Source organism: Pocillopora verrucosa, chromosome 1, assembly GCF_036669915.1.
Source record: "Pocillopora verrucosa isolate sample1 chromosome 1, ASM3666991v2, whole genome shotgun sequence".
Taxonomy (NCBI): Eukaryota; Metazoa; Cnidaria; class Anthozoa; order Scleractinia; family Pocilloporidae; genus Pocillopora; species Pocillopora verrucosa.
Window position 1 is genome coordinate 32,295,305 of NC_089312.1, and position 27,958 is coordinate 32,323,262.

Sequence of the window (27,958 nt, forward strand, 5' to 3'; positions counted from 1 at the left end):
ATCAACAGTAACAAGAAACCGACCTTTAAACATACTTAACATGGAAAAGATGCTTTATCAGTATGGTTACAAACCACTAAATTGGCTGGGTACGAATGGTCTTCGCTGGGTTGGGATTGACTGAATACGAAAAGCTCGTGGGTAAGAAACGGCTGATAACCGCTTCCCGTTTCTGCGGCTCCTCCAGCTTAATTTTCATTCAGTGCCAGAGAAAACAGTCAGTTACGAGGGCTAACGTAGCCGATATTCAGGAGGACATCTGTCTGGCTTGTAAATCGGTTTTCTTCGAAGAGGTCTCTTTTAGGGGTGAGATATTATAAGTAAATTGCAAAATACCGACGAGCATTTCCATTCAGGCCCGTGGCAAGTGAGCCCCCCCTCCCCCTCCCCACAGGTTTTTTTGAGTGGCTGTGCTGGGGTTTTTTAAGGTGAGGATTACTTTAAAACTGTAGCTAGAGTAGTAAAGAAAATTTGGCTTAAAAGGCAGCCTGTTACTGGCCAATAAGACTAAAGGCACCCCAGGCACATTAATAAAGGTAATCGATAAATCAATAAAACGACTCTCCTTGCTTTATCTCTCCCCCCCCCCCCTCCCCCCCCCCGCTTCCTCCTTTGAAAGAAAAGCGAGATATCAAAGCGAAGGCCTCAAAGGAAATGATGATCCTTTAAGAACCCCTAAGGGCCAAATTTACTGGAAGCCGGCTATGGATCTTACACTGCTCTGATTAAAAAACGTTTACCACACTGCGGCCAACAATATTGATGAAACATTATTACAAACTCAAGATGAACAGTTTATAATACTATAAACGATCGCAATCGTGATTGTTTAACCGATTCATACGCTTATATGACCAGATTTCTGTATCTGAGAAATTTTCCGTCCATAGTTTAGGGGGATTAGCGTTTATTAATAATTCATTTCCTTTTTTGGCATTATGAGCTCGATTAAAAGTTCCGGAAGATTTCTCGAACGTTAAAATTAGAGAAAAAAGAGATGAAACGCTAGAGTTAAAACATACTATAAATGACATGTCAACAGTGGGTTTCGAATCAGCAATCGTTGCACAAAAGTTGGTCGGCAATATTCCAAAAAAGAAATGTTACTCAGGTTTTGGAGGCAGATTTTCTTCTTTTTTTTTTTTGGCAATTTCATATTGAATGATTCCTTCGCCAACTTTTCAAAACAGTTCAGGAAGTAATGGAATCATTTCCGATCATGTTTAGACGGAAAATTTATCAATGTTAATGTTATCCAAGTGTAATGAGTATGTAGAAACCGTCGAACATAAGTACCGCCTATTCGAGGAATGACGCAATATTATGACGTCACAGCCTGATCGTATAGTTCGTGAAAGTTAGCGAGGTTGACTAGGCGATGTTCGTGACTTCCGGAAGGCACTCGTGACGTGTTCTGATTTGCAATCGAAAGAACTGATTTCATGAAAAACACATTATCAAAAGTCCCCGATTTCTTAAAATAATCTAAGTCACTTTCTCACGCAAAAAAATGAACAGATCATATAAAATATATTGACAAGGTAATGATTGAACTCTCTAGATTTAGTGAATACATGTGATCCAGAGTGCTGCGGTCATATTTCGTTTCTTTAGCCCGCTGTTTGCGAGTTATTTTCAGTCGCCCATGGTTAAATGAGGTTTTTTGTTAAAGTAGCCAATCACATGCGGCTAATTGGGAGTGATTGGCACTTGAGCTGAATTACTGTGACGTCACATAACAAAAGGGAATCGCTTCATTTTCCGGGAGAGAGAATTGTACGAAGTCGAACGTATACGATTTTAGGGGATATTTCAACGCGTTTAGCGCCGAAATTTCGGTAAGTAAATGGATTCCTTGTGGTAGTTGATAGTGAGATGATAGTAAGTACTGATTTCTCTCGCTTAAAGTTCAAAATTCGCACTGGGCGCTGGCAGAAGAGCGAGCCATATTTGTTTAGCTTTTGTTGTCAGCAGTCTATGATAGCAACCTCAATCTTGAAAGAACAGGCTTTCTGGAATGTCTAGGAAATTCATTTTGAGCAGTTTTATATCTTTTAAATGTTGTTGAATTAGGTGATACAAAGTACAAATGGCGCTTATGTCGGCCCTCCCCATGCATAGCACGCGTGACCAAGGGCTTGTAGCCGAACAGCACATTCTTCAAGATCTTTGTTTTAGCCTTGCTTTTACAGGCCTGTGTTTTGACTGAAAACTGTAAACGTAGGGAAATGTATCGCTCTTCGTTTCAAACTGAATAAACTTTAAAGGGAAGCGAAAAAGAAGCTTCTTCTCGTAGACTGGCGGGGTTCTTGGCCGGCTGAGTCATGGTTGGCGTTGGGGTTTAGCAGACTGGATTAAACAGGTCTCACGGACCGATTATGAAAGGAAAAAACCAGCACAATAGAAATGCATGGCAAAGGTCCTTACAGTTCGCTTTCAGTTTCGTTTTATTTTAAGTTTCCCCATGATGCTTGAATTATAATGTCAGAAGCAAAACGTTGCCGGAAATTTCACGCCGTACGCTTTTTGCACAGCTTTCATATTCGGTTGTTCTCTATCTCTTTCGTAATGTGCTTGGTATTTGTTAAGTTTCTTCGGCAAGATTGACTATTTTTGCTCCAGGATCGCTGAAAAAGGTATGTAGGAGTATTTCATGAGAACTGTAGGTATTTGAAAACGAGAAAGTCTAATTTTGTGGCGTCGCGTCATATACGACCCATAAGAGAACCCGAGAAATTATTTATGTTGAGCAAACATGGCGGCCATCTGAAGTTAGCCTTCGTTTGTATTCTCTCTGTTTTTTACTTTAGGATCTTTCTATTGAACGAAATTATTCGTTAATTATTCTGATAGAAGACGATTCTAGAACTTTTTCTTTACCGAGGAGTCAAATGAAGGTGTTATCATTTCCGCAGAGAACTTTTCTCCGTAAACATGCGTTCCGATTTCGTGATATTTCAAATGGAACATGAGCTTTGACAGTGAAAAGAAATTTCAAGCGTTTAGTGAGACTGTTTGCCATTCGTTGTATTAATTTCTCGTAAGTCGAAAGAAATGGTTCGTTATACAGTTTCTGGAGTCTCCAGGGAGAGAAAACATCGTCCCTATGAAGCCTATATATCGATAGCGTTCCATCTTTTACTTGCCGTCGATAGGTTCCTGTCTTTCGAATAACCCCTCATACGTGTTTATATTCAAGCGTGAGGTTATTGGAGTTATATTGCTGTGAACTGCCTCAATTTTGTGTTTCAGATTATAGAATCGAAAACGTGTGAAAGTACCATTTATACAACAACGTTCAGATCATTTCAGATCTTTTCTGGAATAATCACGAAGCTGAAATTAACATTCATGGCCTTGCTGTTATGAACATCTTTCGTTATGAAAAATATTCACATACAGCTACACTATTATTTAGATATTTCATAAGTTGTGTACTTGATGAAGATGATGTGAGCAGTTTCCTTGTCTCCACTTTCATTTTCAACTCGTACTCGATAAATTTTTTTTACTCACATAAAAACGTACTCGGAAATCAAAGGAGCCAAGTTGTAGATGTTATTTTCTCTATCCATCTACTGCATATATTATGTAATGTTATAGATCTGTGTAAATGTATCCTTTCCCTTGAAAGGGTCTTTTCTTGCTGTCTCTGTATACAGTTTGTGGTCATTTCTTTGGTGCTGTGGCAATGTTTACTCAAAATTTCAAGGGTCAAAATCAGTGTGGTGTTCCGTTCTATTACTAGTATAATTCCAGTTGTTATATTATTGAAGAGACACAATTTAAAACAAATGGATATCATTCTAGATATTGCTCTTTGTAAGTAATTAAAGATGCATTTTACTGAGCTAGCAAAAAATTGGGTTCATTTTCTATTTGTGGGTCCAAACATGTAATTATCACTGAAATTGATAAGTAGAAATTTGTCTATGGCCAGAATTTTATAAATCAAACCTTTAATACAGAGAAAGTCCTTTAATAAGAAAGCTCTGTGTTTTGTCTTTCTCCAAACTAGTACTTTTAGTACAAATTGTTAGACCATGGTAGAGTTTTACAGGTTTCTTTGTTCGTTTGTATTCTATATTTAGAGTTTGTGTCCTTTTGAGTCATGTATCAAATTGCTCTCAAAGTTTAAGCTAGATGCATGTCAGGTGACATTCAGTGACCAAGGGACAGTTGTGCAAACTCAATCATTTTAGGTCTTCCTGTACATTGGCATGTTCGCATATTGCTGTTATTTTCACTTGGAGCTTATTTTTTTCATTTTTCTGTCAACAAGAAGTTTTTCCTTGATCTCCTTCCTTTCTGGATGTAGAGGGAAAATACATAGTACAGTAAATGATTTGTAGTCGAATGTTTTTACTGAGTCCAGACATAAAGAATAGGACTTAACACTTAATTAGCATACACTTTTTTGGCTCCAGGTAGTTAATTTTTATGGCTCTTTGATGTGCTAGAAATTTTTCTGCTGGAATGTATTTTGGGTATGGAGGACTATCCACAAATTTTATCAAAATTAAAACCTGCAATGTTTTCATGCTACATGGTGGTACACCTTAGCTGCATGGTAAACCTTCATAATTTTTTTTCTTCTTAACAGTGTAATGGAAAGAGGTTCAGATGATACACAACAACCTTCTTTGTGCCGCATGGGCTGCGGATTTTATGGCTGTTCCTCAACTGATGGTATGTGTTCAAAATGTTTTAAAGATGCTTTAAGGCGAAAGCAATCTTCACCAACAACCAGTGCAGCAGCTGTTGTATCAAATTCCTCAGCAGGTTAGTTGTAATGCTGATTTGTAGTCTGAATGGCATCTTTTCTGTCTGTTGGCAATGCTGGAACAGACAGTACAAATGTAGTATAATGTAGCCAGGTCACTAGAAATAAGTTCAGAGGGGCAATTAAACAACAAGACAACACAAATTCTTACTTTTCAGAGGTAAAGTATTGCCAATTTGAAGTAAGTAATTGGAGTTTGTGGAATTGTTATTGTCAGACCTAAGGTTATTTGAAGTACATGTAGTTCTTTGCACAATGTGCATCTTAAAGATTCCCCCATCAACTTTTTTTCTTTTCTGAAATTTACAAATTTGCAAGTCTGTCAGTTCTTGCTGAATATTCATTGATTGAGAAATTTGGAAAAGGCTCCTTGTTCCTTTCCATTGTAAATCAATGCATCAGGCTGATTACAGTGACATCCTTGGCATCCTTTTTAGGCCTTTTTATGCAAAAGAAATTGCCTTTAGTATTTATTAAAGGTCAGTCGACTAACATGACTAAATTGGTGTCACATAGACAGTGTCACTTATGTGGTTTGTTTGTTGGATTGAATGAGTTAGCATTCTTAGAGTAATCACAAGGAGATAATGTATTTAAAATGAAATCAAAGATGTGATATTGACAATGACTTGCATTTTTGTGACAATCATTGTAACAAAACAGTGAAACATTGACTTGGATTTGTTAGTAGGGAATACACATTTATCCTATTACAGTGGACCTTAGATACTTGTACATGTGTCACTGTAAGATAACAAAGTGCGCTCATTTTGAATTTGGTATATATCCAGAAACAATTCCGGTTTGCCTGTGTAACTACTAGAAGTATGACTCAGTACATTCTGCATGCAGATTAATGAAAGTGAAATAGTTTTTGGGGAAAAAACAGTGTAAAGATATCATGTTTGTGCCATGCTTACATTCCATGAAAGAAACATTAAGTATCATGTGACACGTGTTAGCCTGGAGAGGAAAAAATAAAAGTGGAATACAACTACTTAATTTAAGGAAGACAACTATGATTTTGATCATTTCTCTATATTAATTACAGGAAAAGGGGAAATATTAATCTTCCTAACAGACTCTTGATGTGAGAAGTGAAACTAAATTGAGTCGCAGAACTGAATTTCAGCTCACAGTATTTTGTCATGCCATTTCCTTCAGTAATAATCTACAACTTTTGCTGAGAAACAAAGTGAAACAACAGCCATTTCTTAACTTTCAGGATTGCCTGAGGAGCCTTGTACCTCTCACCTTCCCCCAACTGAAGATAGTGCATCAAGGGAAGTGAGTCCTTCATCTTCCACTAGTAGTGTTGGAGAAGAAAATGATAGTTTAAGACAACCAGAAGCTCAAGCTGAGGCATCTACGTCTGATAACAAGGACAAAGCTAAAACCAAAAGAAATAGATGTTTTATGTGTCGTAAAAAAGTAGGATTAACCGGTAAGATATCATGAATGTTGTTTTTTTAATGGATTCTGCTGAAGGAAACAGAAAACAGTTTAGGTGATTCCTCAAAAAAAAGTTATTGATTAATTTCTTTCAACTTTCCTTAATTTTTCATAGCAATTGTAAAAAATTCATATGTGGAAAAGAGGCTAGAGTTCAAACCCCATAAAAAAGTGGGTTAAACTTGTTTAGTGAACCACAGCATTTAGTTAAAATAAAAACTCCTAAACTTCTTAAAATTCTAAACAAAGGGGTGACAAATTTGCGCAAACAAAAGCTCAAAACAGCTTGCTAAAACTCTGTTAAACAAACTAAGGAGAGGTATATCCTAGTGCTTAAATTACTGATTACAGAAACTCATTCAGTATTTGGCATGAGCTCTTGGATGTAACAATTGTTAAAAAAAATGTCTGTTGTTCAAGAAAATTGATCCCAGTACCTTTGCTTTCAATAAGTTGTTGTAAAACATTTACATTTTTTTTCTTTGTGCTAAATTATTTAAGATGTTGCTGTTACTAATTTTCTTCTCCTTTGTTAGGATTTGAATGCAGATGTGGGAATGTCTATTGTGGCCTTCACAGATATTCTGATAAACATGACTGCAGCTTTGATTACAAAGCCGATGGCAGGGCCAAGATATCAAAAGACAATCCTGTTGTTGTTGGCTCAAAGATTCAGAAAATTTAAGTTAATGCAAACTCAAGTAAGAATGCTCAAGTGAAAGGATTTGATCAGCTGCCTTGTTAATTAGTAATGTAACTGATTTTATTGCTCAAAAGACAGTCCTTAGATGTGAGTAAATGTAACTTAAATGTGTAACTTGCGTGAGATGTATCTTGTGACACGTTTGTGGAGTCCAAAAGCAGTGTCAAGTGATTTCTATAACTGTGATATCTCATTTTCTGTAGCAGTTCCTTTCAAAATACTTAATTCTTTCTCAGCAGTTTTAAGAGCCATGTCATGTAACAGGTTGAATCTTGGTATTAACTATTATACTTAAGTTTAGATTTTATGTGGGAGACATAATGAAGGTAATACAAATATTGATTACAAGATTATTGCTCTATGTAACTATTGTAGAAATCTTTTGTTAAATATCACCAAGTCCAGTTTATTTTGTGTCTGTGTACCAAACAGGAGAAATACAATCTCATAGCATGCTTTGAATTTCTTCAACCCTTCTACCATGTTGCAGTTTCTTGTGTAACAGGTATCTATAGGAGGTTTAAGCATTCCCTCTCTTCTTTGTAGTTATGATATATAATCATCTTATTCTTCCAAAAATGCTTTCTTTGTTTTTCCAAATTATTACAAGAAAAATTATCACTGCATAACTCCTTATATGACATGCCAGGTTCCTGCAATGACTTTATCTGTCAGCAGACAAGGCATAGGGAACTTAAAAGCTAGTTTCAGGAATTTTGAACTGCAGTATTCCTATGGAATTTTTTCTGCATAGATGGCTAGAATTTAAAACTAAAAATTGGCAGTAGAGGCTGTCTTAATGGTGGGTAAGCTGTGTAAAAACAAAACAATGAATTAATTTTGGACATTCTCTGTGCAGCTCAAGCATTTAACTCTTAAAAAATAGTATTAACTCCTTTTTTCAATGGACATATTAGTATAGACGTGGTTTTTTTAGTTACTATAACTTGAGTCTTACATATTGCATATTCTTTATCGCGTCTTCTGCATTACTGCTTGTATGTAGCATTAGGCTTAAGTTGATATTTGTAAGTCAATTAATTGTGCATTCCTATGTGTGAACACATTCACAGCAGAGGTTTTAAATGTGAATACTAGTTAGTATGAACATTGGTAGCATGTAGACCTTGCTGAGTCATGGCCAGGGAATGAGACAACCACTAGAAGCTCACAGTACACCATCTCCCAATTAGAAGCAAGAATTTCCAAAAAAAATCAGTTCTACCTAGTTATTAAATTTGGAGCTTTTGGAAAGGAGCGAGTCCCTCACAGAGGCTTTCATGTCAGGCTGTGCTACAATATTTTATTCTACGATCCCTCTAATCCTAAACATTTTTTAGACAAAAAAATTAAATTAAAAAAAAAATAACAATTGCAGTTGATTGTGAAGCTGGTGTACTCTCAGCACACAGAAAGTGATTGCATGTAGTAATTAACATTCACCTTGCTAAGTCTTGTTTGTCAACCTGTGCAGCATGTACATTTTTAGTAACTTGGTTTTCCTTTCTCAGGTTGGCAAGTGATTATTCAGTCATTTATTTGCATTAATTTCTTTCACTTATTGCATCAGCAGAAAGTTATTTTCTATAGTCATTAGGTAGTTGCTTGTGAGGTGATAAAAATATTTAATGAGTTGCAAAATCTGGAAGATTTTGATTTTTTTTTCCCAAATCATCACTTGGGTTTCTTTGTATTATATTTACATGGTAAGGAGAATTTCAAGTTGGATTAAGTTCACCCATGGGAATGTCACAGTGGTGGGTGGGGCTGGGTAAAGAAAGCTATTAACAGATATTGATATTTTGTACAGTACTTAGTGATAAAATAATTGAGACTTACATAACAATGAGATTCTGTATGTATGTAATGTAACACAAATTGATAACATTGAAAAGTCCACGGATTTTCGTATAATATTATGCAGTGTAAAAAATGGTAATTATGGCTACGTTTCTGTAAGTGATTGCTTTGAAGAGAGTTGCTGTAATCTGTTGGCCTTTGAGATTGTTTCACTTACAGCATTGTGTGTTTTTCTTACGGGTTGTGTAATGCAAACTTTTCTCTGTTGTCAAATAATAATAAATTTCTCATTGCTATATCAGTAAATAAGTTGGCTGTTGTGTGTCAGAAACATTTGTTTACCCGAGGTGACCGTTGCTAATCAGTAACCATTTTGGGTTGTTTGTTCTGGCTCAAAGATAATTGTATTGCTTGGGAGTCACACGGGCTATATGTATTGTTTCACGAAAATTTGCATCTCAGAAAAATTCGAACGCGGGTGTGAAAACGAATTGTGGGTCTTCCGCAGCCGTTGTCTTCTAGGTTTGAAGTGACCAAGCAATGTCTACAAAGGAGTTTAGAGGGAAGAGGGATTTTATTAAAACGAAAATTAATCTGTCTCTGCAATTGCCACTCTCCAGACATGTACCTTTGGAGGGGCGGGCACCATTATTATTGTATTCACCCGGGCCACCTCTGAATAAGCACCAGAGGCGAAAGCAAACATTATTTGTGTCGCAAAGTGCTGCATTTGTGGTATATAAAGTTTAGTGCGTGACTAGAACGAAATAACTTTGCTAAGGAGACTACCAGCCTACATGCATTTCCTTCTGCAGCTGTGTGATCTAGACGTTGATGTTCACCTTAATCTACAATCCCCAGCGCAACGATATTTCCGCTGTTAATACTGAACAATATGACAACCAGATTGTTTCTTTTCTGTTCGTTCAAAATTCCTCAATCAACTAAAGCCTTGAAGTATTGACCTCTGAGACGGCTTTGTTATGTCGCTATGATGGAAAAAAAACAATGTCCAGAGTGGCATAATGGTCTGTGTTAGACCCAAGATATTTTTCAGTTGGAAAGTTGAATTTTTTCGATCAGTCAACCACGCTGATGGATGTTGTTCCCTGTACTCCCCTAAAATTGTTATATTTTGGTATCAGAATTAATTTTGGCGTTCAAATATTTGCATTATCCAAGAAGTTGCTAATCTAGTCTAATCTGGGATGGATCTGAAGTTTTGTCATTTAAGCTTGACAATGTTTCCCGCTCTTTCAAGGGATTCGTGCGCGGATTGGCTGGAGAGCGACATGGTGACAACCTGTTGTTTATTCACTTAGTGTTTTACAAATAAAACAGTATCGTATTCGTATCACAGGTATCAGATAGACGCGCTCCTTCTTCCCCTAACAGCAGTTTACCTACCCTGATTCCTACACGGAAGGATTGCGAGATGTCGTACGAAGGCGTTCCAATGAAAGAAAGTGGAGAAGAGAAAAGAGCATCGGGAGAAGGTTTTGTTATCTCGCGAACGAAAGCAATCGTTTTAGTAGTTATTGTAATCTTATTGATCATCTTTGTGGGGGTAATGTCGGGCGTATTCAGCGCAAGAAAAGCAAGAAAGGACGCGCTGGCAGAGATGACAACTGAGAAGCCAGTCAGAGCGACCGGGCAAGGCCCTACATCCGAGGTGAAACCCACCGAGGAACCAACTGGACCTGAGCCGTGGTATCAAATCCGACTGCCGCAAAACATTCGACCAATTCACTATGATCTGTACTTAAATCTGTCTTTGGAAAAAAACACTTTTGACGGAAAAGTCTCAGTGTTGGTTGAAGTCACGAAAGAATCTGAGTACATGTCTTATATGCTGATACATATCAATGACATGAACGTGACTAGCGCCAAAGTTCACAAACGCGATCCGAACGCGGAGCCCCACGCCGCTGCCCGCGCCCTAGGAGAAGAAATTCCCTCGGAGACTTTCGAATATCCGAAAAATGATTATTTTGTGTTTGAACTGAAGAAAGACCTTGAAGCTGGTGGCCAGTATGTTTTGGTTATGGATTATAAATCGACATTTTCCAGTCAGTTAAATGGCCTGTACATAAGTACATACACGAACGAAAAAGGCGAACAGAGGTGAGTTTAGTTTTCACATGACAGGTAGTTTATAATTTATAACTCTTTAGATCCCATTAGTATCCATGAAATTTTAAGTAGACATACAAGCAGACAGGAGACGGAATATCATAAAATTCTTTTATTGCACTATGCGCCAGAGAAATGTATAGAAATCATTTTGGAAAATAAGGGTTTGAGATTTAGAGCGTGAATCAAAAGTCCTGCTATTCGTCTCAAAACAAGATAATATATAAAAAATTAAGAGAGAGAGATTATCATTCTATCTTGTTATTAAGTTAAGGGATTAATTCCATGATGAATTTACAGCCTTTTAAGGAAACATTGTAGGACTCGCCACAAACTGGACGAGAAGTGTGTGACATGCCCTTCACATGGTCTAAGTAAACCACACACCCACCTTTCTTAGCCGAAAAATCAGGCCGTAATACATCGAAACCAACTGAAAGAAGAACGAAAAATCAATCGGAATTACAATCCTCAGTCTTTTGTTTTCTCTCATTATAAATTGATTATTAAAGTACAAAACCTTAAAGAACTGGACGTAAAAAAAGATGAGCGATCGCCACAATTGGGGATGGGGTTTGGCCGAAAACGCGGCTTCTTGGCAGGTTAATTCATTCATGCATTAATTTATTTCAAGGAGGCCGCCATTAGTTTATTTTAAAAAATTCGATTGATCGGCGACTGTTTCTGCAATTTAACGAATTTTGGAGTGTTTCTACAACTGGAGTACGTGTCCAGCTTGTGTTATCGAGCCCGAACTTTTCAAATCGGAAAAATGGGAAAACGTGTGCACATCGATGAGCACTGTACATCTGAAAGTCGTAAATCATTACTTTTACTCTGATTGAGATGAAATTTAAGGGTCGTCAGACCATGTCACGCAGCAACTTTCCGGACGAGGGGAACTCTTCCTCTCAGTGAAGTCGGAACCAGAATAGCCAGCTCTCGATGTTCTTTTTGCCCTCGAAAACGAAGAACCCAGTTCTAAAGTTGGCCAGTTGACTGAAAATGCGGGGAGTTTTAGGACAGACTTGTCTCAAGCAGCATTCCATCGGATAAAGCGTTAGCTCTGCAAGACGATGTGTTCCTTGTTCAAATCGTCTGTCATGAACCACCGACGCAAGGGATTGCTCAATCGGTGATCTATTCATATCTCGGGTCTCCCAAACTCCATATACGAATACTTATTTAGACAAGAATACACATACTACATTTTAATTACACAACAGTAGACATGAGAGGATTTGTTTCGAAGTAGTTCTGAATAGAAACCAAAGGGATTTTAATTAAAGAAAAAATAAAATAAAATCTTTTTTGCGTCGTTCGTGCAATTTTTTTCGCCGCTTGTCTGGTTTTCTGGTTGTTTCATGACGAAAAAAGCGGAGGAACCAACACCACCTTAATCGATCGCTAAGCAACAAAGAGAGTCAACAGCCGTCATACCGTAGACACATCAACGGAAGCGAGGAAATAATTTTTTTCCTCATTAAAATCCCTTTCACTTTTGCTTCTTAGTTCAACCGTTTTCTTCGTACGAGATAGCTGCAAAAGTTCGAGTCTCCTCGACCATACTATCCGATCCCGTGTCAAACATTTGATGTCAGATTTTCCAAAGAGACTAGTTTCAGTAGTTTCATCGTTGGATAAACCGAACTAACAAAACCAGTTCCAGTCCTTTAGCTATTACTAGTAAACAATATTTCATCGTCATGCGTGCCGTTAGTTAAAAAGCTTCGATCAGCACATTGTTTAGATTCTTGATATACGTAAACAGGAGAAACCCAACTCCCTGGAGAATTTCGTCTTCCGTCTAATTTGCTGGAGCGGATTAGAAGGGAACCAGAAGCCGGAATATCCAGTGCTACAACTGCTAGCTAGAGTCTTGCTTCCTGGGAGTGTTGTATAACTCAAGAACAGGTGTAGAGCGGCTTGTGTCGAGGTCGTTTTCGAGCCGATTTGCTCTTCCAAGACAAAAAGGACCAAAAGCAGGATGTCAGACGATGAATTTCAATTGAAACTCGAAGAGGATGGCGAAGATGAGAAAAAGGAGCAAGAGTTTGTTATCACGCGATCGAAAGCGATCGGGTTGGTTGTATTTGTGATTGTCTTGATAATATTTTTCGCAGTGATTTCGGGTGTTTTTAGCGCCCGTCGGGCAAGAATTGAGGCTCTGGATGAAAATCAAAGCTCGAAGGGAGGTAAAGCACCAGGTAAAAGGCCAGCACCTACAGAAGAACCTGGAGTAACTGCAGAGACTGAGGTTTCTACATCAACAGCAGCACCCACGAACGCATCTACCAACGCGTCCGGGCCAATATCAAACGCGACAGCGGTGACACCTTCACAGCCTGTGAAGCCGTGGAAGAACATCCGATTACCGCAAAATATTCGTCCAGTTCACTACAGTGTCTACTTAGATCCCTACTTGGAGTTAAACACTTTTAAAGGAAACGTGTCGGTCTTAATAAACGTCACGGAAAAATCCGATGTCATGTCCTACATTTTGATTCATATCAATGACATGAACGTGACTCACGCTAAAGTTTACAAACGCGATTCAAACGTGACATCCAACACTACCTCCCTAGGAGAAGAAATCCCTTCGAAGACCTTTGAATATTCAGAAAACGATTACTTTGTGTTCGAACTGGAGAAAGATCTTGAAGTTGGTGGACAGTATGTACTGCTGATGTCCTATAAATCGACATTTTCCAGTCAGTTGAATGGTTTGTACATAAGTACATACACGAATGAAAAAGGCGAACAGAGGTGGGTTGTTTTGTGTGACAGGTAATGTTAACTGAGTATTCCACTACACTGGCTGGAAATGAATTTGAAAATCCTTGATTTAGTTTTATGAGTGTGGTAAACTGTGAACAATGAAAACTTCAAATTTCTATCAGAAGCACTTTTGGATAATTATTTACATATTATTATGTATTTATGAAGCATTAATGCCTACTAATATTTGGAACTTAAGATAGTTTTATGTTAAATGGTATGTCTTTGTTAACATTTGCTGTGAATTATGAATTTCAGTTTATTAGTCAAGTCATCTTTTGATACAAAATTTGGTGACTCTTGATAATAATTGACACAAAATTTAGTGATACTTCAATAAATGTTAATTATTATCATTAATCATAATGATGTTTGCCTAAATGAGGAAGGCCATAGATGAATCTCTCCTGGACTCAATGTAATCATTTTCTGGTAATCTACTGTGAAGGGAATCTTTGGTCAAAGGTTATTATGATATTTTATTGAAAATATTGTATCTTGTAATAACAAGATGTGCAATGTGTGTTTCCAGAAAATATCCATACCCCCACCACGGAGGGAATTTCATATAGGACCCCCCCACCCCTTCGGATTTTCCATTTTGGGGTAGCAGTGGTAGACCCCCCACCCCTCTGGAATTTCCAAAGAATTTTCTACCACCCCCTATACCCCCTGGAAATATATTTTTTTCTCGTAGCAAACAACAAACAAGAGGGACGTGTGATTTTGTCGCGTGTATATTCGAGAGATGGCGTACACGCGCAAGGTAAACGTCGCTAACTAGCTTAAACTTAATGTTTGCTTTATTTTTAAATACAATACTTATACTTAAACATTTAACACAGTATTCTCAATACACGAAAGGAGAAAAAAACTGTACAAGTCGCAACAAAACACTTTTGAACTGTTAAGTTTGTACAATGTACTGAGAAAATTGCGTGCACTTGAAATGGAAACGTTCGAAATCACATTGAGCAACGTAAATTTGTACAAAATTGTGTCATAAATAAGAGAGCAAAAGAGAAAACCGAGTCAGCAGTAAGTTATTTTGAACTCATCTTTCCAAATTCCAGCCTCTAATGTAAAATTTCTTCACACAAGCATTGATTCTTGTTAACAGCGGGTCGATAATTTCGTCCGATTGTGCATAAACAAACCTTGGCTAGTTACCAGTCCCACGCGCATATATACAAAGCCCTGGATCCTAATGTTTCTCAATGTTACTATCAACTGTTTTCTACTACGGTACGACTGTACTTATCATTCATTGTAACATCGCAAGCAAGTAAGCCATGAAGAAATCGTCAAGTCTCCTACACATTATGATGCAACAGAATTAAGCTCAGTGCAGATCAAAATTAATAGATGGCTGGAGTCAATAAGGGGTAGTGAATGGTAAATTTATGCGAAACTTTGCGAGACGGCGAGACCAGCGTTTTTTTTTTTTTTTTTTTTTGCGAGACCGAGACAGTTATTTGTAAATTTTACGAACGCGAAACGTGTTATGACCGAGGAAAATCCTTAGGTAACCACTCCTGTTGGTTGTAATCTTTGGAGACTGGTAACGAGTAATGGCGGCTCCGTTCGAAAAACAAAGTGATTCTCTTCTTTATTTGATGTTATTTATGTTCCAAAGCGCTACAAGGATAAAAGAAAACTTTCTTTTGCTGCAGAACTGTTAGAAGCATCGTAATTTAACAAATTAAACTTCAGAACGTCCCACTAAAGTAGGTAAAAGGCGCCAACTGACATACGAAGAAAGTCGATCGACTTCCTACCCTCTGGACGAAAATTTCGCCTCTTACCCCCCATCCCCTCTGGAATTTCCTGGGACTTTGACCCCCCCACCCCTCTGGAATTTCCAATTCCCTCCGTGGTGGGGGTATGGATATTTTCTGGAAACACACAATATATAAAGATGTCCTCACTTCCTTATCATAGCAAATTACTTTTACCTTTTTCTCTTTTTGATATTCAATGAAGTTTTTGAAGTAAAAATTATATGTCTGTTAATTACAAGTGGAAACCCCTTGTTTTAATGTTAATTATTTCAAAATCTCAAACATTAGATTTAAGATGGCACCTTTTGATGACACGTTAAAAGCCAGTTACTTAAGTTTTGGTCAAGCAAAGCACACATGACACAAATACCAAACCTGGTACTATATCCTCCTTCAATCTTTGAACATCTCTTCCCAGTTTGAAACTTACAATATAACAAAATTATACGTGGGAAAGTATTTACAGAAATTTTCATTGTTTCAATACTCTGACAGATGATTCTTTTTTAAGCATTCACCGATTTGTGACAAGTTCTTTGGTGCTAGATCTAATTGTTTTAATTCACAATATTTAGCAGTACTGGGCAGTTGGGTTTTTACAATAAAATGGTATTTTGATATATAATGCATTAATGTACCAACATGATTATAAAACGAAGTGTGTGCTTTTCATTGTTCAGACGTCTTGCAACCACAAAATTTGAGCCAACTGATGCACGCAAAGCCTTACCATGTTTTGATGAGCCTGCCATGAAAGCAACATTTTCCACTGTGATTGTTCACGAGAAAGACTACAGAGCATTGTCAAATATGCCAGTGGTTAAACAACAGCAGCTGGAAAATGGGAGAATAGAATCACATTTCATGAAGTCAGTCCCAATGTCGACATATTTACTGGCATTTATTGTATGTGACTTCAAGTTCACAAATGCAACCACCGGACAGCATAAGAACATCACAGTGAGTCATTTGTTTAACATTTATTAAAATTGCAAATTTAGGATTGGTAGACCAGCTATAAAACCTTGAATGTCTTGTCCCAGAAAAGTCAATACAATCAATACTAAGCCCTCAAATGAGCACTGCCTTTGATGATCAGACTTCACTATCAAATTCCAGGTAGGTGCTGCATTTGCAAAATGCATACTCCTTTTGGGAATATGACTGAAACATGAGAAGGGTACAGTACTTTTTCAAAAAACAGCCTACTAACTTTTAAACTTTACAACAGCTCAGAGTGTGGACAACGCCAGCCCAAGTGAACCAAACAAAATTTGCACTGGATGTTGGAAATGGTATCATCACATACTATGAGGAGTATTATAACCTTGGTTATCCTCTTCCTAAACAAGGTTTGTGTTTGTCTGTTTTAGCTCTATAGAGATAGTTAATTATAACATAATAGTTAATAAGAGTTTCAATAAACAAGATTCTTTATTGATGTGACTGTTTATATAAGTCTGTCATCATGTCATCCCAAGTTATGTTGCGTGAAATCAAGCTGAGTGACCTCACCTCTTAGTGTAGCTACCTGTATGTCCCCTCTGATTTCAAATGCCCTAGACAGAAGATCAAATTGACTGCAATACAAGAAAAAGACAACAGGAGTGACATTTTTTGTTGAAAATCTGTTTTTAACCAGTCAATCCAGTATGTGGCAACATGACCACACTAGGGCAAGGTTACTCAGATAAAGGGGCAATTTTACTTGGGGCAATGAATTTGTTTACTAGTTTTATTCTTTAGGCATATGAAACAATTCTTCTACAGCAAGGGCATTTTGTGGTGATTGTTCACTCAAATAGTGGTTGAGCATATGTAAACTAAGAGTTTGCACCTGAGCTTAAGATCAAGTCCTAGCAAATTTATTTTCAGACATGATAGCCATACCAGATTTTTCATCTGGAGCCATGGAAAATTGGGGATTAATCACTTATCGTGAGACAGCTCTGCTCTTCAATGAGGGTGTGTCTTCTGAGGCCAACAAACAAAGAGTCGCTGTGGTGGTTTCTCATGAACTAGCACATCAGGTATGAGGGGAAAATCACATGGAACTGTCCAGTTAATTTTCTGCCTTTGAGTCTTACAACATCTACTTGTTACATTGATAATAATTTTGGAATTGATGGCACACTCTGTTTTCAATGAATTCATTTTGAATTAAATTTATCTTTTATGGCCTAATGTTGACACAGTTATGCCATTCAAGGTGAGAGTATTAAACAGTTCCTATGATAGTGCAACAACATGACTAATCTTTATAGAATATCTTGTTTTTTTCAGTGGTTTGGGAACATCGTGTCTCCCAAGTGGTGGAATGACTTGTGGTTAAATGAGGGATTTGCCAGTTTTGTAGAATACTTAGGTGTCAACCATACCCACCCAGACTGGGAAATGGTAAGGGTTTTATCACTGTTACTCTGCAAGTAGCAAATTATTCATGGTGCACTTTGTTGTCAGTAGCCTCTGTTAAAAGTAATTGTTTCATACCTAATTATCGAATGAAATGTTGAGTTGGTGACCAACTGACTCCCCAACTGACTGACTTGATAAATACTGTTTGATGATCTGGCAGACTGACTGACTGACAGACTGACCAACTAAACGACTGGCTAAGGGATTGAGTGACTCACTGATTGACTTACTGACAGATGGTCCGAGTGACTGACTGTGAGATTGAATGATCCAATGACCAATTGACTGATTAATGGATTGATTGACTCAGTCATTTATTTATGCCTTGACAGCAGAATTCCACATTCAAGTGAGACTCTATAAGCACACCTGTTAAGTTCTTAATAATGGTAATAAGATTGAGGGGAGTCCAATTCAGTCTGTAATCATTCTCTTCATTAACAAAATCCGACAACCGCTTCATGGTTGCCCAATTTGTTAATCAAGAGTACAATTACAGACAGAATTGAATGAAACAAAGTTCTGTTACGAATTAATCAAAACTGTGAGAAAGAAATGAGACATTGATTGTATGCTTTCATAAAATATGCAACAAAAGTGCCCACACATGATGCGCACTGCAGTCCACTTACACATGCAGGCATGACATGTCAATTGTCCTATGATGCTTTCCAATAACATGAGGCACACATACCAATCACATTCAAGAATTTTGTTATAGTTTTAATTAACTCTGGAATAACTGCAATCCAGGTGATTTACAAATATATAACTACCACAGATATTTATGAAGCATCAGAATAACAGGAATTGAGTTTGTAGTGACTAATTATGGTTGGTATTTTAAAACTTATCTCTCTGCAGATGGAGCAGTTCCTATTGTCAGATCTCCAGAGGGTTTTTCCTCTTGATGCTTTGGCAAGCTCTCACCCCATATCAGTTGAAGTTGACCACCCCAAGAAAATCAAACAGTTATTTGATAGGATTTCCTACAGCAAGGTTAGAATCAGCAAATGACTCTTTTAGTAGTTTATTTTAATTTAAATTATCATTTACTTTTGCTGTTTTGATGATAAATTTATTATAATTGTTCTTTAGACTCTTTTGAATTGTAATTGTGAATGCTAGACATGCTTATAACAACTAAAAAAATTTACCTCTCAGAGAGCTAACAGTGTACATGGTGGTTGGTATTAAATAGTCTGTAGATCAATCAAGGAGATTTTGAGGGGCTAATTAATGTTTTTTTATATACCTATAAAAAATGGAAGTCTGAAACTTGACCTAGTATTAAGAGATGTGTCAATCTTATTTTCAGGGTGCCTCTATTATTCGGATGTTGGAAGGGTTTGTTGGAAAAGAGAAATTTAAAGAGGGTCTCAGTGTAAGTGTAATATAATTATATATTACAGAATACAGTGATAAATAGAGAATAATACATGGGTGCGCATAGATATGGAATTTTTATTTTGAGTGTTCCAAACTGTTCTTCATATGTTACCAAAGACACAGAATACATAACTTGGATCAATATCAGTATCTGGGCAACTGCTCACCTACCCCTCCCCTAACCCAACATTAACCCTAACTTGTTATCTATAGACTGTTGTTGGGTTAGGGGAGGGGTAGGTGGGCAGTTGCCCAGATACTGATATTGAGCCTATAACTTTTTCTTTTCATATTTTGGTTTTCTTCCCCTTCTAGCAAAGTTGAAATAACTCTAGATGCTAGTCACTCTTTGGGGTCAATAGGTTAACCCTTTAACTCCCATGAGTGACCAAGGCAGAATTTCTCCTAACAATATCAATACAATATCAATCAGATAAGTGATGGGAATAAAGAAAAATATAAATTTGGGGATAATTAGTTGATCCAATACTTAATTCTTAGAACAAACATCATAAGAATTGTATAGTTGACAGTAAGGAGAATTACAAATTTGAACTGGGAGTTAAAGGGTTAAGACTGAGTGTTGTAACTACTAATTGTATGTACTTTATCAACAGATGTGATTTATAGTTATTATGTTGAACTGTTTTTAAATAACTGAACTGATCTAATTTTTGTTTATAGTATTACTTGAGAAAGTATGCATACAAGAATGCTGAAACTCAGGACCTTTGGAATGCGTTAGGAGAGGTATATTATAAACATCTTATTTACATTTTATTGATTGGGTGGTATAAATAGTGCAAGCTGTGATAAATTTTTAGTTGTTGAATCACTGCTTCTGAAACAATTATTATTTCTGCCTTTATTGTTTGAGATTTCCTGTTAGATGTTGATTAACTGAAACATGTTTAGAATGTAAATTCTGTCAGGGTAGCCAATAACAACAAATAAATTATTTCTAATCAAGAAGTTGCCCAAAAAAAACCATTCTTATTTGGTTTGATGATAGACACATGACATTTCTACCTTAATTATTTAAGCATGTAAAAAGTGTGAGATTTTTTTAATTTTTGTTCTATTTTATTTTTATTTTAGTGTGTTTTTTTTATTTTTTAATTGAAATTTATTAGAAAGCCAACATGGATGTTAAAACTATCATGGATACTTGGACATTGCAAATGGGATTTCCTGTGGTGACAATCACGCGCATTGGTAGCACAGACAAGGCAAAAGCTATACAAAAACATTTCCTGTTGGATCCCAACACAAATGTGACTGTAACATCTCAATTCAAGTGAGCTACTTCAGTTGTTGTTGTCTTTGTTCTGTTTATTACCTACATTGGTAACTACTATCTCTTCATTATCCTCTTTCCCATTAATGGAGAGTGGTACTGGTTTGAGAGGAGCAGCAGACATGGGTCTTCATAGATCGCTCTAGACTTGTACGATCATAGATAAATAACAAAGTCATACCCCTCCTTTGTTTTTAAGTTCATTGCAAATGTTTTTTGCTAGATTGCTTTTGCATGGTTTGTTTTTTTTTTCATCAGCTACAAGTGGCACGTACCTCTGACTTATGTGTTTCAAGATGCATCCCAAGATCCTAAAACAAAATGGATGAACATTTCATCTGATTCAGGTTATTTAGCACAATATTTGTTTCCTTTCAAGTGAACTCCAAGTCTCCTGATATTATAAGACTGATTTTTTTGATATAGTACTGGGAATATCATGGTCTATTGCATTTAGATTTGCTACTGAAAATTAAAAATGAAAAAAGGATATATTCAATATTCAGTTATTCATTATGTATGTTAAATTACCTGGTACTTAATTACTTTTAATTATCACCTGATTTGATATAATGTGCTAAGTAACAAATTATTTACAGATTTTTGATGTAAAATTTTACGGAAATTTATTCCCTGAAATTTTTTAATTTACAAAACAATCAAACAAAAATTCTTATTTTTTTAGTTGAGTTCACATGGCCTAAAAACAAATGGATCAAAGGTAACTTTAAACAAGTGGGTTACTACAGAGTGCATTATGATGACGACAACTGGCAAGCACTTGTTCAGCAACTAGAAAATGACCATACAGTAAGTATTAAATAAGGAGTCTCTTTCTCTCCATTTTCATTTTGGCCCACTGATCAAGTTACAAAGTCTCAGTCTATTGTTACAAAATGCAATATTAATTTCTATCAGTTTCAACTTTAGGACACAAAATGGGGTGATATTTCAAAAATCCTCTATTTTGTCAATAGAAAAGAACTACTGGTACTTCCTCTTCTGAGCCCTTTTATTAACTTAATTTTTCATACGTTTAATTCACCTTTTTTTCAATTTTTAATTATTTTGAAAACTTTTCTGGCTTACAGGTTTTTACTACTGAGGACAGATCAAGTTTAATTGATGATGCCTTTAATTTGGCCAGGTACTGGAACTTCTCCAGCTGCACTTTATGCTTTATTTGACACTCAATGTTTACATTTTTATCATAGGAGATGATAAAGCTTAAGCCTTAGAACTTGAAATTATAGCATAAAACAGTTAAAATCAGTGTGGCTTTATTTTATCACACGTCAATTCATCGTTCCAAATTTTTTCCCATGAAACTTTAAGTAAGTAATTGGTTTTAATAAAAACATTTGTTCAAGTCAAATATTTTTATTAGTCTTGTGTGGAATTACAACAGAATCTAATATTAGTGCTACTCTCTATAAATTAAGGCTCTTCTTAACTACTTGTTGTGATAACATTTCACCAATCTTGATGTAATGGGCCTGGCACTGGCAAATATTGCATAATTAACTCTGGAGCCTCTATGTAATTTATGCTATTATACCTCTTTTAGTTAATATTTAGGACGATAAAACAGTAAGATGCTTAAAAGGTAAGGCTGGGTTTCCTGTGATTGCACAGGAGAGCACAGGGACACTGTTTGATCTACTGGACCTAACTCAAGCATAGTGGAAGATCAAATTATATTTGTGGGCTTTTTGCAATTCTTTAATCATTATGAGTTTCCTAATATTTTGTACATTACAATGCAAGATACACAGTTATCTTTTTCTCTTTTCTTTTTCCATATGCTGAACTAACTCTGTTATTGTATATCATCTATATCAGGGCTGGATACTTGAAATATGACATTGCTCTGGGCACCTTGAATTACTTGGGTAAAGAAACTAAGTATGTTCCTTGGAAGACTGCATTGAACAGTTTGGGATTCCTGGAACGCATTCTGAGTGACCGACAAGCAAATGGAAACTTCCAGGTTTGTACCTTAACCACTCATTGGAGAATTGTAAGGACGCAAAGGCTTACTTTGATAAAAAAAATTATTTGCTAAAGGAGAAATTAGTATTATTGAATGGTCGTGTTGGGGATTATTCACAAATGTTTATTAAGCTTGAGGCAAATAATTTTTTTAGTATAATTGCTCAGGTGCTTTCTTATTCTGTTATTCTTTTTGTTGTTGGTTCCATTCTGTTACATTTGTTTTGATAACTTGTATCGAGATACGCGACCAGATTCCAGTGGAATTCAACAGGTTTATTTAACTAAATAAACCAAAAACGTCATATCTTTCGTTTGCGATACGCCAAACTTAGCAGCGCCTTTAGTACAGAATTTTATTTTCTTCTATCGCGTTTATCACATCTTGTGTAACATTAACAAAACGCGAGGCAGCCATTGGAAATTTAGTGCCCCGGCTATAGTCACCTCGCACGAGGTGATTATGGCGAGATATGACGCCAATCCTTAACCAATCAGAATGTGCGTATCTCTATAATCACAGCAGTAGTTAGACTATAAAAGCCATCATTAGCTTTGATTCTTATTGATTTTGATAATTTGTAGTAAGATTTAATGGCAATGAAATGTCATTAATTGAATTGGCCTGCTTGTAAAGTGTTTCCTGTTGTTCCATGTCAATGTTCTTGATTCATCTAATATTTGCAGAGACTGATAAGAAGTAAAGTCAAAGCTCTTGCAGATCAACTCGGTTGGGAAAACAAGCAAGATGATAATCACATTAAACGGTTAGTGAAACGATCTATCCAGATTGATTGCTAGCCATTCTTTGTGCAGTATGAGGCTTATTTTTCTGTTTTTGTTTTCTTCAGATACCTTCGAAGCGCCATCTTAGGTGCAGCGTGCAGCGCAGGGGATTCAGACTGTATTGAAAATGCAACTCAGATTTTTAAAGAATGGAAAAGTGGTAAAAGGTAAAGAATGATCATATTATGAATTTATGATACAGCTTTTCAGGTTGAGGCAGCTGCTGTCTTCCAAAGTAAGGTTATTATTAATGCTTCTGCGCGAAGCGGGAAGCTGAGCCTACATACGCAAGAAAATATGGTATCCGATAGGTCCCGAAAAATGTGGTTATCACGTGACCGCATGTCCGTACACTTGGTATGAAATCTTCATAAGACCAATGAGCACTTAATTGTAGGAAAGGGCAGGAGCCTTTTCTCTTGACTCCTTAAGTACTTTCCATAACTTCGCCGCTATCTGGTGATTAACGAAGGTCTTTTAAAAATTGATGTTGTTAATTCTGTATGGTTATTCAATTCTTTTATTACGAACTGTATAGAAACACCCTTTTCTTAAACAGGTCTGAAATAGATGTAGACCTCCGAACCCTGGTTTACTACTATGGCATCAGTAACACTGGTGAAGAGGAGTGGAACTGGTTATACGAAAAATTCCTGAACACTACAGAAGCATCCGAGAAGAGTAAACTTATGTACGCACTGGCTGCATCACGTGAGACTTGGATCCTGAACACGTAAGTTCCTAGACTACTCACCTTATTACTCACTTTAACCTCGTAACTCACAGAAGTATCAAACAATAACAGTATCAACAAATGATATCCCTCAAACAGGTTATAACAAAAGATAAGCCTATCAATAAGACATTGTTTACATAATATTGCACTAAATTCTCTCAACTAATTCTCAAGGATATGCAAGCATATGGACTACTATTGATGAAAATTTTCGTGTTTCGTATTGAGGTTTTTTGTGTTAATCACCAGGTATTTAGGATACTCTCTGGATTCGTCCAAGATTCGTTCCCAGGACGCTGTCAGTGTTATCAGTTACGTTGCCTCCAATCCTGTTGGAAAATACCTGGCCTGGACTTTCGTTCAAAATAATTGGAAGGCTTTGTTTGACATGTAAGCATCTATTCGTAATCTGCTGCATTATATGCTTCAAAAAACTATAAATGACAAAATGTAAAGAGGAACAACATAATGTTTTGAAGAGCGGTCTTTGAAGTGGGGTTGGTCCGTTAGTCTTTACGCCATTTGCAACCATCCTTGTTCGCTCCAGGTTTATTGGTACCTCTTTTGTTTTGATCTACCTATAGTCGATTATTTTAAAGTTCCACTTTAGTTGAACGCTCTTCTCTATAAGGCTCATTAAATGACACACAGGAAGGTTGACGCAGCAGATTTCCTCACTTGTGGTGACAAGGAGTACTGCTACCTCTTGGTGGGATGGTAGCCATTGCAGGTTATACCACAAACCCCCTCCCCTCCTCCCCTCCTCCCAGCATCTCGTCAGGCTTTTCCGACAGTTCCTCGGTACCCATTTGTACTCCTGGTTAGGGAGAGGTAACGTGAGAGTGACGCGTCTCGTCCAAGAACACATCATGAATCATTGCGGTAATCCGACAAGACCTCTCAAATCGGAGTCCAGACCGAAGTTCAGCGCTGATCGTAAGGCCTTGGTGTCTCCCATCCATTTCTTAGAGCCATTTCGAATTTTTTGCAGGTTCAGTACTAGTACCTTCCGTTTGACGAGCCTCACCAACAGTGTGACTCAGTTTAGTACCGAGGCTGATCTGGAACAGGTTTGACATATTTTCATATGAATACTCGGTCTGAATTCCCTAATCCACCAGCTCTGTTTCAGTAAATGTCCCTGAAATGAGAAATATTACAAGCACCAGGACTTAAAATATGTTGACTGACCTTTTGAAGTGTTCAATTGTGATATTTTTCTAGATGGATTTAGAAAGTTCTCTATCAGTCCCTGTGCTTTATTTAGTGAATGTCGTCCAAAGCACGAAATATATCTGATTAGCACAAAGTTTTGAATGGCAGTTAATTCGTTGATAAATTTATTAAAAATAGGGCTGATTGGTGTGTTATCAATAATAGTGTTTTTAAAATTCCTTGCAGATGAAGGCATTCTTTGACCGTTCTGAGGCAGGTACAAGCGAGAATGCTCGTAAACAGGCCATCGAGCGTACACAAGCAAACATCGAGTGGCTAAAGAAATACGAAGAAATTATCACAACCTGGCTTAAAAATAATGTTGGTTCGTAGGAAAGTTAATCGTTTGGTACAAACTTTGGGCCCATAACATTTTGAGAAGCTTCTCATTTTAGTGCTAGAGAAAGATGATAGCGGGCGGGCGTGCGAGTCATAGCAGTTTTCAGTAGAGTGTCGAGTGTAATCCGGAACTGCTTTGGGTTTCTTTACAACATTGTGTGTTTGGCTTAGAAGAAATACGTGCCACGTGCACGTTCTGAACCAGAAGCAAAACCAAAACAAATTGCGACTTAATCACACGCGTTTTCCCGCGCTTCACAGTTTACTCATGTTAATTTTTTTAATTCTTCCTCCTGGTTTTCACTTTTGCTGTGATTGGTCGTTAAAATTTCTCTGACACGCCCGAAGTGCGCTCTTGTAGCGACCTTGCGAAAACTGGGCGATCTTTCCTCACGGGGTTTCGTTCGTTCAGCTATCGCTCTGGACCTTGCCCATTGTTGTCGAACTCGACAAACTAGAGAACGTGGTTTTAGTTTTAGTAGTTATATTAATAGGCAACATAAGCTTACAGTTTTGTTGTATTTTTGGTATAATTCCTTACTCCCATCTTTGTCACCCGATTCTCAAGTTTCCTGTTAATCTACAGTATAACTCGGGCATATGTTTCTTCTTTTACTTTTGCATAATCTCAAGGGTTCTGGTTTCCTTCATCATCTTTTTTCTTGTTTTTAATACGAGCCTACTTTTTAGATAATTATTGTACTCAGAGTAATTTTTTTAAATTGAAGCACTGGCCTAGGTTGAAGGTTCCATTTAGGTTTTATACTACCAATTGCTTTTGGGAACATCGCGCTAGTTTCCATTCTGGAGAGCGTTGCGTGACAGACCAAAGGTTTGGCATTTGTCCTGAATTGGATGTAATCTTTTTTCAGTTTTAAATCTGTTTTTTGCGGATTTTGTATGAACGTCTTGTTCTTACTTCAGTATAAAGTTGAGGAGTGTCTGTATTCCCTACGATTTAGAAAACAGTGCACTAAGTGTAAGGCTGTTTTGATATCGACCTCGTCGTTGTTCCGATAAATCTGCTTGTCATTGTTTATAACACATTCCTCCGACGGTTAGATTCCACCCAAGACAAAATCGCTCTTGAGGTGGTGAATGGAAATAACTGGATTGGAATCATTTAAGTCGTTGTAATAACGAGATAAAGTTTTCGTAATACTTCGTCCATATTGGAATAGTCCTTTAAACAAATTAGTACGAATCAGTTAACTGGTTTTCAGAAAATTCAATTATAACTTAATTACATGTAGTTAGGCTTAAAAAGGTATCTTTTTATAACTGTAGGAAAGTTTGTAGGTGAGGATTTCTGGCGGAGATCTTGATCTTTGATGCCAACCACTTTCGAATCCTCAATGTGTTGATACATGAATTCAGTGATTTGTCTAGGTAGGGACGTGTTTTCAAAGGGCACTCATAGAACCAGAAATAGTTAACCTGGAGTATAGGAATCCCTTTCAACTAAGTAACAGATGCAAAGGTTGGAAAATCATTTTTGCCGTTACTTTTTGCTGATTTCTTTTAACTCACAGGACGGATAATTGCTGAGAACGTGGTGCTGCTTGTGTTCTGTTACTCAAAGAACTGGTAATAACTGTGGCCAGCTTTCCTTAGCCGGCTCACGAGTAGACCTTGAGATAGAAACTTCAGTGTTAGGTATTAAACATAAGGGTTAGGGCGTATAGCTGCAGTAACCGTGACAGACGGTAGTTTTAGTCAATCTGAGAATATTTTTACAGGTATTTTTGTATACATCAAATGTGAATGTATGACTTATGAATCAGACAGAAAAACATTAATTATTTTTTTACCTTGCAGCGCGTATTTTTGTAAGTTAGGTGTGAAAGGTCATATAAACCACAATCTTTTAAAAAAAAATAATAATAATGTCATGTGATTGTAAACTAAGTGTGTGTATGATTTTATTTACGTTTTTTTGTCTTTGCTTTTCCAAGTTTCTCTTTTCTAATTGTTGTAGTTGAATAAGTCGAATGAGTTGTGGGAGCTTTCTGTACCATGAAGCGCCCTGGCTCATTGTTGTCCCTCCCTTCCCCCGTTTGATCAGCTCGCAAACCATCAGGCAAATGTGTCTCCAAGCTTAACTCCACCTCACAAGACCTTGAGGTATATCTGTAACAATTTTTGGTGGGTTATATTTGAATCTGCACAGCACCACCTTTTTCACTTCTAGACACATGCCGGTCTTCAGTCGCCGTATGATCACGAGCCCGCTGATATAAAGGTAGGGCAGCAGTATAAACCAGTTCACGTAATGCGCGCGGCAATTTCTAACCGAGAATATTCCACGTCCCCATTCCATGGAAAGATCTTGGTTGCGCTCCCAGAAACCGTTATGAGG

At 37.0% G+C, this 27,958-nt stretch overlaps 2 protein-coding genes across 3 annotated transcripts; both read left to right on the forward strand.

The window, feature by feature from the left end:
- Positions 1-1,748: 1,748 nt before the first annotated feature.
- LOC131772531 (AN1-type zinc finger protein 6-like) lies at positions 1,749-9,058 on the forward strand. The gene is made up of 4 exons (XM_059088456.2): positions 1,749-1,838; positions 4,604-4,782; positions 6,009-6,227; positions 6,772-9,058. The coding sequence occupies exons 2-4, from the start codon at positions 4,608-4,610 to the stop codon at positions 6,918-6,920; spliced, it is 543 nt and encodes a 180-aa protein (XP_058944439.1). The 5' UTR covers positions 1,749-1,838; positions 4,604-4,607; the 3' UTR covers positions 6,921-9,058.
- Positions 9,059-10,108: 1,050 nt separating this feature from the next.
- LOC131772474 (glutamyl aminopeptidase) lies at positions 10,109-27,503 on the forward strand. Of its 2 annotated transcripts, none has more exons than XM_059088372.2 (19): positions 10,109-10,862; positions 16,111-16,390; positions 16,662-16,782; positions 17,306-17,460; positions 17,714-17,827; positions 18,710-18,844; positions 19,164-19,229; positions 19,919-19,984; positions 20,368-20,531; positions 20,790-20,878; positions 21,217-21,341; positions 21,623-21,678; positions 22,374-22,521; positions 23,211-23,290; positions 23,375-23,476; positions 23,869-24,042; positions 24,295-24,435; positions 25,037-25,115; positions 25,447-27,503. In XM_059088372.2, the coding sequence occupies exons 1-19, from the start codon at positions 10,174-10,176 to the stop codon at positions 25,591-25,593; spliced, it is 2,931 nt and encodes a 976-aa protein (XP_058944355.2). In that variant the 5' UTR covers positions 10,109-10,173; the 3' UTR covers positions 25,594-27,503. The 2 variants fall into 2 exon arrangements, with proteins under 2 accessions (XP_058944355.2, XP_058944354.2); XM_059088371.2 differs by lacking the exon at positions 10,109-10,862 and adding an exon at positions 12,320-13,637.
- Positions 27,504-27,958: the final 455 nt, after the last annotated feature.

Coding starts and splice junctions, on each gene's coding strand:
- LOC131772531 (XM_059088456.2), top strand. CDS start 4,608: ATGGAAAGAGGTTCAGATGATACACAACAACCTTCTTTGTGCCGCATG. Junction 4,783..6,008: donor TGTATCAAATTCCTCAGCAG/GTTAGTTGTAAT, acceptor CTTAACTTTCAG/GATTGCCTGAGGAGCCTTGT. Junction 6,228..6,771: donor TAAAAAAGTAGGATTAACCG/GTAAGATATCAT, acceptor CTCCTTTGTTAG/GATTTGAATGCAGATGTGGG.
- LOC131772474 (XM_059088371.2), top strand. CDS start 12,859: ATGTCAGACGATGAATTTCAATTGAAACTCGAAGAGGATGGCGAAGAT. Junction 17,828..18,709: donor CCCACCCAGACTGGGAAATG/GTAAGGGTTTTA, acceptor ATCTCTCTGCAG/ATGGAGCAGTTCCTATTGTC. Junction 22,522..23,210: donor AAGCAAATGGAAACTTCCAG/GTTTGTACCTTA, acceptor TAATATTTGCAG/AGACTGATAAGAAGTAAAGT.